The 8,231-nt window shown below is 45.8% G+C and overlaps 1 protein-coding gene across 1 annotated transcript in view; it reads right to left on the bottom strand.

The window, feature by feature from the left end:
* Positions 1-6,664, bottom strand: part of UBE2T (ubiquitin conjugating enzyme E2 T) — a 10,851-nt gene extending 4,187 nt beyond the window's left edge. The window contains exons 1-5 of the mRNA XM_019546368.1: positions 6,477-6,664; positions 4,177-4,246; positions 3,403-3,508; positions 2,387-2,485; positions 2,130-2,213 (exon numbers count right to left, since the gene is read on the bottom strand). Of these exons, the coding sequence (XP_019401913.1) occupies positions 2,130-2,213; positions 2,387-2,485; positions 3,403-3,508; positions 4,177-4,246; positions 6,477-6,585 (468 nt within the window). The 5' untranslated portion in view covers positions 6,586-6,664. The remainder of the gene's footprint in view (positions 1-2,129; positions 2,214-2,386; positions 2,486-3,402; positions 3,509-4,176; positions 4,247-6,476) is intronic.
* Between the last annotated feature and the right edge of the window lie 1,567 nt (positions 6,665-8,231).

Genomic DNA, 8,231 nt, shown 5'->3' with positions numbered 1-8,231 from the left:
GGGGGGGGGGTTTAAAATCAAAGAACTTGCCATTTTTTTAAAATCAGGTAAAACCAGGATCCCTGCATACAAGTGACATAATGAAGCAGTTTTTGCCAGGTGTTCCACCTTTCAGTAAGATTAATTTAAGTGGTTAACTGGGGGAAGGAGAGTGGATCAAGGTATGACACAGAAGTAAAAGCAGCACAGTGTGATGATAGTAAGAAGGGTGCAGAGCATATAGCTCAGAGCTCAAATCTGGATGCAGAGGGCAGCACAGAGGTTCTTGATGGCAAAAGGCAGTAATGGAGCATTCAGGGAAGTAGGGTTAATTGAGCACAGGATGCAGAGTGGACCATTTTTGCTAGCTGAGAAGCCAAGTGTGGTGAATTTAGAGAAATCAGACAATTATCAAGTATCCAGATGCCCCCTAGTGTTACAACTGCAGCACACATTCCCAAACAAATGTGGTACTCAAGAAACTCAGCTGCCTGTAAATCTTCAGGTGAACAGCCTACTCCTTTGTCCATATTGAGCACCCCTGAAGCACATGGGTAGTTCTTAAGGCAATCCATGATGCCTGGTATAAATCTGGGCAAACCCAGTGTCAGATCTCTTTAAGAGCTAGACATTAGATACAGTGCTCAAGAGCAGCACCCACATACTTCCCCACATGCTGACATCAAAAAATGACAGCACCTCCTATGCCTGTGAATATTAGGTCAGTATTTTTGTGAGGCCCATACAACATTTTACTCTGGCTATGTAGCTACTATGCTGTGACCTCTGACTGTTATTCTAATCTCCCTCATCTTGCTATTCGCTGTGCCCTTCCATCTATTTTTTTTTTTTTTACTGTTATATACTTATATGGTCCCTGTTATACTTGTTATCTATTGCATCCATGAATATGTATGTACAGCACCTAGCACAAAAGGGTCCTAAATCCCTGCTCTAGATTCTACTGCAGAGCAAGAAAAGCATGGGAGCCACCTTCTAGTAAATTAAAATTAACTTTTTCAGTGTGCTGGCAAAGCAATGTCATGAGCATGTTAACAGGACACGTTCCCACTTATATAGCTGGTATACAGTTATTTTAATATTTTACAGTAGGGCAGAATATTGGCCCAAAACAAACAGGAAAGGACATCATTTGACCCCAGCATTCTTTCCTGCCCATGGCAGGGAGTTGGACTTGATGGATGTGGCCAGCCTGGAGAGAGTTCAGAGGAGCGCTGCTCGTTTGGTGAGAGGGCAGCAGAACAGGCTCATAAGGAGAGACCGAGGGACCTGAACCTGTTCAGCCTCAGCAAGAGGAGGCTGAGGGGGGACCTGATGGCTGCCTACAAACTCATCAGGGGAGATCATCAGCAAATAGGTAGAGCCCTTTTCTCCCCAGCACCACCTGGGGTGATGAGGAACAATGGTAATAAGCTGATGGAGAATAGGTTTAGGTTAGAGATCAGGAGGCAATATTTTAAAGTTAGGGCAGCCAAAATCTGCAACCAACTTCCTAGGGAAGTGATCCTTGCCCCTACCTTGGGTAAATTCAAAAAGAGGTTAGATGATCACCTGTCTGGGGTCTTGTGACCCCAGCATTCATTCCTGCCCGTGGCAGAGGGTCAGGTTAGATGATCTGTCAGATCCCTCCTGACCCTAACTACTATGAAACTATCTTAAGCAAGGGCATTGAGATGACCACAGTTAAGTTTTAAAATACAGTTTATTTTCATAAATCCATGCAGATCAAATATAAGGAATGCAAGGTTTTAACTTAGCCTTATGTCCTTACGTATGTTTCAAAAGGGTTAGGTTTACCCAACCAGAATTGACAAGAATTTCTGAAAGGAAAAGCTAAATTCAGCAAGTTCAGCTTATGGCACATTCAGAGCACTGGCAATCCAGGAGCTGTTATGGAAAGATAAAGAAGCTAGCCCCCAGTTAGAGAGATCCTGAAAAAATTACTTGAAATAAACACCCAAAACGCACATTAGGGTTAGTAGGAATGAGACAAGAATAAGTAATGGTCAGAAAATGACACCTGAATCTGCATCATTCACTATTATTTTGAATGGACTGGCAAGACTGAACAAGCAAAGATTAATCTACACCTGATAACTCCACAGTAAAGTCAAAGAGTCTTTTCTTACACTCTTTTGCTGGCTTGCGTACTTCTCAGTCCACTCTTTGGCATTTCTCAAGAACAGTGGTTTGTTGTATTTATATTCTGAGGACTAGAAAAAAAAGCACAAGACAAAAAAAAAAAAAAAAGAGAGAAACTTCAATCATGGGTCAATGAATAGTCCTCTGAATCAATACAGGACAGACAGCAAATGTATCATGTGATCTACGTTCCAAAATACATGCACTAGCAAACACACAAGGGAGTTAGAAAAAAAGCACATACTATGTCTGCCATAAGAGGGTCATCAGGGTTTGGCTCAGTCATCAGCAATTGTATGGAGGTTAACAACGTGGAGATGTTCAGGGAAGGCCTCCATGCACCCTTCACAGAAACAACAATAAAACAAAGTTAAACAGAAAGATAAGTGAACACTTGCTGACATGAAGAGAGCCCATTATTTACTGTAGTGGTATGAAGACCTCAATGCAGTAGGCAAAATGGATACTATCAGAAAAGATACACCATTCACTTGGGAGCTACTTAGTTGGGAATCAATTTTTCTTTCCCAACACAAGATTGTAGCCTTGCCTACAAAGAAAAAAGTCCTTCCAGGGTTGAACTGGATGTCACTCTGCTGGTTCAGTACAGCTCAGTGAATTTACTCAGTGGCTGCAGAGACATGGCACTCATTCTGGTCACACATGTAGACGGTGACACTACTGCATGGCAAATTAGTCTACTGCGTAGTAAAGCACATGTGTAGATGGGCCTAGCATGTATTAAGATAACACAACACCTCCATGTCATCTTGTCCTCTATAATTTTATTAGATCAGCATCAAGATGTCACTTTAGAGGGACAATGAACTCCCAGCCCTTAAGCAGGACTGTTCAACTGGGGCCCTACAGGCCACATGCAGCCACAACTAACAGCCTACAGGCTCGCGCACAGGTACCACCCCCAACTGTTCCTGCTACTGCTGCCATGACAGGGGATCTCCTGGTTCCCCCTCCCTTCTACAACTTCTACTTCCTGCCCCTGACTCAGGGGGAAGGTTGAGTGGTGCCAGGGGGCCTATACAGCAGGTGGCCCATGGGCACTAAAAGCTGGACAGCCCTCCCTTGAAGTATTACAAAAGATAAAATAAGTATTTCCTAATGACAAACAACAGTGTATGTTACATGACAGCCTTCATTATGGGTTTCCACATATATATTAAATAGTCTAAAAAGATTTCAAAGCAGACCGCAGAGTTGAGCATCCCGTAGCAACACTACCATTTCATAACGCTGACTTACCTTAGGTGGTAATTTAAGAACATCCAGGCAAATCCGTCCAGCAGAGTCAATGTTTGGATGGTAAATAGGTGTCAGAAAGCAAATCTTTGGTGGTTCGAATGGGTATCTTTTAGGAAGACGTATTAAAGAAATATTTTGCTTGAAATAAAACCTACTTAAAATTTGTTATATTTCTGCTCTTTTACCACATTGCAACAAATAATACTGCCACATACCCTACCCAGCTATATGTCCTACCCAGGGTCTGACTACATCAGGTAGTTTGTAGAAGAAGCAATCCCATCTCTGATCACTCAATCCAACACACCTGCCTTGACTACTGCTAGTTTTGCTTCTGGCTCTCGGAGCACTGACTCCCTTTCTCTGGTTAGCCATTGCCCTGCACCCCCATACTACTACTTACAGGTAAGCTGCAACGGATAAAAACAGATACAATGTCCAGACAGGTCCTTTTCAAAAGCGTTTTAGGACAGCAAGATAATTTAAGGATCCTGCCTGCCAACATCTTTTTAAAAAAAATTTTGTTGCAGTATTAACATGCTCTTAAGGAGTTTAAAATAAATACATTAAACAAATAAAAAATTCAGTGTCAGAAGCAGGGGGGCTAAACGCAGAAGGCCAGACTTGCAGCATTATCCCAATGCTCCAGCCCTTCCAGTACACAGCACACCACCTGCTAATGTTTTACACAGGCTAACTGTTTGAAAGGAAGGTGAACATGAAGTTTGCCTTTCTGATCATGTTCCACTTTCCTGGATGATATCAACTATTTACCTTTCAGGGACAGTTACTTCCAAGTTGAAAATTCCCTTTTCATATGGTGTGCCTTCACCACCTAAAATTTCTTAAAGGACGAAAGAAGTTAGGAGTTAGGTATCTATAACATTCAACACGTATAAATGTCAACACCCTCGCCTACTTCCACAAAAAGTCATGTGTTTGCTACAGTCACCGCATCCCCTTCCCACCCTTACATAATTGTAATACCACCCGAATTAGACAAAAGCAGCAGACTTCACCACTTTGTCAGTAAATCTATTATCTAACCCACCAGTACAAACAGGCCCAGTACTTTTTCAGGAGATTTAGCAAATGTCCAAACACTCCTTTAGTTGTTCAATTGTGGAAGGGGAGGGAATAACTGTACTAGTTGTACTCAGCTAAACAGATGTTCTATGCAGTATGGTATGAGAGAGAATTGTATAATCTCCTTTTGAGCTGACATAAGATTTATGCCTGTTCTCCAGGCCTGTCTCAACACTTGCTTGCTTCTCCAACTTCAGAAGTCATCATTTATTTTAACTTCTGAAAGCCAGAAAACTGTCAAGTTCCAGTCGGTAAGCATGATAAAATAACTATGATGAACCATCAGCCAACTGTAAAAGTCAACTGAATTAGTGCTCAATTTCAGAATCAGAATCAAGACCTGTCCTAGAGCCTAAACATTTCCATAAGATGTTATGTTTAGCATCTCAGAATTAAAAAAGTTAAAACCCCAGTACTGCTCCAATGTATTGTATATTCTGGGACGCAGCACCTGAAGAGAAATGACTTTGGAGGGACAAAGGCTATACTGTATTACACAAAGAGAATTCACAGGGCCTTCCTCTTGACCAGAATCTGTGGGCATTTTTACATGTGCTCCCAAGTGGCACCAGGTGCTTTTAATTAGCGAGCCACACTAATCAAAAGTACCTGCGCATCATGTGCATCAGCAGCGCAGCACACCTCTTCCACACTGAGAAAATGGCAGCGGCATGCTTTGAACTGATGCACTTAGCATATTTTAGTTCATAATGTACCACCACAATTTTCTCAGTGCGGAGGTGCACTGCACCGCTGATGCACATGATGCGCAAGTCTGCCAGAGCACATCAGTTTACATGCTCCATGCTTTCTGGATTTCCAGCGCGTCGGAGCAGGCTCCCCATACATAAGTGCCCTGTATTCCCAAGCATCTATAACACCCATCTGCATGCCTGTGTATACAAATCCTTGAGCAGTATTGAAAAAAGCCAGAATCAGAGCTCCAACCGTAGCTTAAAAAGATTCAAGTGACAGATGTCTCTACAAGCTTAAAAGCAAGCATACCACAGAGTACCTGTTCCCCCTACTCCTTCTATTGTTCACACTCCCAAGCTACAAGCAACGGTGATCCAACTGATGAGACCATATCAAGAAGTGACATTCCAAAATACACAAGTGGATAAGAATTAAGTAAATATTTAACCAGTTCTGGGTAAATTCATCCCCTATAAAAGTCTACAAATTGTTATTTATTTATAATCTATGCATAGATAGATATGCCAATCAGTTTTGTCTAATGAGCGAGATATATAGATATACATATCTATCTATGCAGCAAGATATGCCAATCAGTTCTGCCAAGACTCTAGAGCAGCAGTTCCCAGCTTTTTTTATACTGTGGGCCAGCAAACTCACACAAATAATTTTGGCAGACCAGGCATAGAAACGATCTAATTTACATCTTTAAATTTAATTTGTACGTGGAAGGGGAAGGGAGGTTTGCAAGGATCAGAGGCAGTCCTCCTGTCGTTCAGAGCTTCATTGCCCTTTTTCACAGAAGCACTCTTTCCAAAAAAAACCCAAACCAATCCACTGAAGTTTTCTTGATCATCTCTTAGCCCTTGCGTTTGATACAGAAGGGACTAGCCACAGTCCAATTTCAAAACCTAAAGCCACAGTCATTGGCCAAGCAAGGAGATAGATCCTCGCCCAGCCAATCAGCATGGTGTGGGCATGAGCGTGGCTTGGGCACAGAACTGCTGGCAGCAGTGGTTAAAGCTCGCGCCACGACCCGGCACCCTGATGGCTGGGAACATCCGCTTGAGAGCCCAGCGGCACCCTCCCCCGCCCGGCTGCGAGGGGGGTTGATGCTAGGACCGGCTGCCACTGCTTCTCCCCATGGCGGCGTGGGCACAGGGGAAAAAGTCCGGTCTGCTTGGCGAAGCCGTAGCTGTATCCACCTCCGGTGGCTCTGCTGCCAATCCCCGGTTTAGACTCTTCCCGCGGGAAAGGGCCAATCTACGCAGAAGACCGCCGGAAATACGTACGAGCGCGCAGATCGTCCGCCCGGCTTTCGTTCTGCCAACACGTGATGCCCGGGGGTGGCTCCGTGGTCAGCAAAATAAGCTCCCTCTTCAGCCGCGAGGCCCGCTGCATGGTGCTGCAACGTAGCGCTTCGCAGCTGGGCCCTTCCCCGCCGGCGCTGCCCTCCAACAGCAACGGACAACCGTGCGGGGGAGGGACCCCACGTCCCCAAAGCAGCCCCAAGAGAAGGAAGGCGTCTCCGGGTCGAGTCCCAGCCCGCGGCCCCCCCGGGCTCTCCGTGGAGTGGCTCCCGCACCCGCTCACCGCCGCGCACGGAGCCTCCGAGCGCCTCTTCCCGCCCGCTCACCGATTGGCCAGAAAGAGCCAACGGCTGCGGCGCGTCCGTTCGAACGCCCAGGCTTGGGCGGCGATTGGAGGAGCCGTCACAGAGCTCCGCCCCCGGAAGCAGCGGGCGCTCTGCCCGCAGGGAGCACCGAGAGCCGTCGCGTGCGGTGCGCCCCCTGCCGGCTCCGCCTCGCACCTGCGTTCTGCCCGCAGACCGCCCGGGGCGAGGGGTCCTGGGGATGAACCTCAGTCAGAAGCCGTGCTCGCCAACGCGTATTTTGACAGTCGATACAAAGCCCGGACAGGTTTTCTCCCTCCTGGAAAAACTTCAGGCCAGTTGCAAGGGCTGTTTAAAAAACTGCAGTGCAGTGAGCGGGGATGTTCACGTCGCAGGACACTTAGACACGTGCGATGGATGGAGATCCCCGTGGGCCTTGGCCTGCCATGTGCCCACGCTGCTATTTTTCTAACTTACATAGAATAGAAAATGAGGGCTGGGAGGGGCCTCAGGAACAGGAAACCAGCTCCAGTCCCTATTCTGGCTGAGGAACACTGTTGGGATGGGGTCAGGGAGGGGATAAGCTTACCCCAAAAAGTTCCATGGGGTTGAACGGTTGTCAGAGCAGCCAGAGGAAAGGTCCATGTGTTGGCCACACGTGGTCATGTGCCAACAAAGTGAGCCCTCATTGGTCTGTGGGAGTTCCAGCAGACTGGAAAGAAGGTGCTGGCACACTCAGACCGCTAGAGATAGGAATGCATGGCAAACAGAGAACGCCATGCAAACCATGTGGAGACAGAGCTGGGATCTCTTCGGCTTTGGCACAGGGACATGGTGGTGCTATCCAGTAAGCCTGGGAAGACTCGAAAGCAGACAGTCGGTAAGCAATGTCAGGCTCACTGTGAAGTGGAGTGAAGAGGAACTCAACTGTTGGAAAAAGGAAGGAGTGTTTTTCTGGGGGTAATGGATTAAGCCTGTCCCCAGACTGCTGTTAAGGTGCTAGTGCAGTGCTATGAGCCTCACCCCTGATTAGAAAAGGGGGTAATCAACTGAATTTGTATACAGGATACAGACGGAGAGGCTCAGGGATGGCTAGCTGATATTCAGGAAGTTAAAGGGAATCCACAGGATGCATTAATGATTAATTAGGATGCTAGGATTCAAGAGAGGCTGTCAGAAGCATTGATAATGAATTGTTCTTCTACCATGCCAGTGAGATGGTGGAGGCTCATGACCCATGATAAATCTTCAGTTAATTAAGGGAGACCATGGAATTAATTGGCAATTGATCACTCTTTCATGGATTAAGACTGTGCAATTCATTTATAGTTGATTACTCCTTTCAGAATTAAGAGAGACTGCAGAATTCATTGATAACGGAACCCTCTTCCATGAATCAGGAGGGACTATTACATTCATTGATAAGTAATTGAAC

The sequence above is a fragment of the Crocodylus porosus genome, unplaced genomic scaffold (genome assembly GCF_001723895.1).
Source record: "Crocodylus porosus isolate Cpor-Errol unplaced genomic scaffold, CroPor_comp1, whole genome shotgun sequence".
NCBI lineage: Eukaryota > Metazoa > Chordata > Crocodylia > Crocodylidae > Crocodylus > Crocodylus porosus.
The sequence above is the reverse complement of the archived record's forward strand: the minus strand, read 5'-3'. Positions and strand labels throughout refer to the sequence as shown.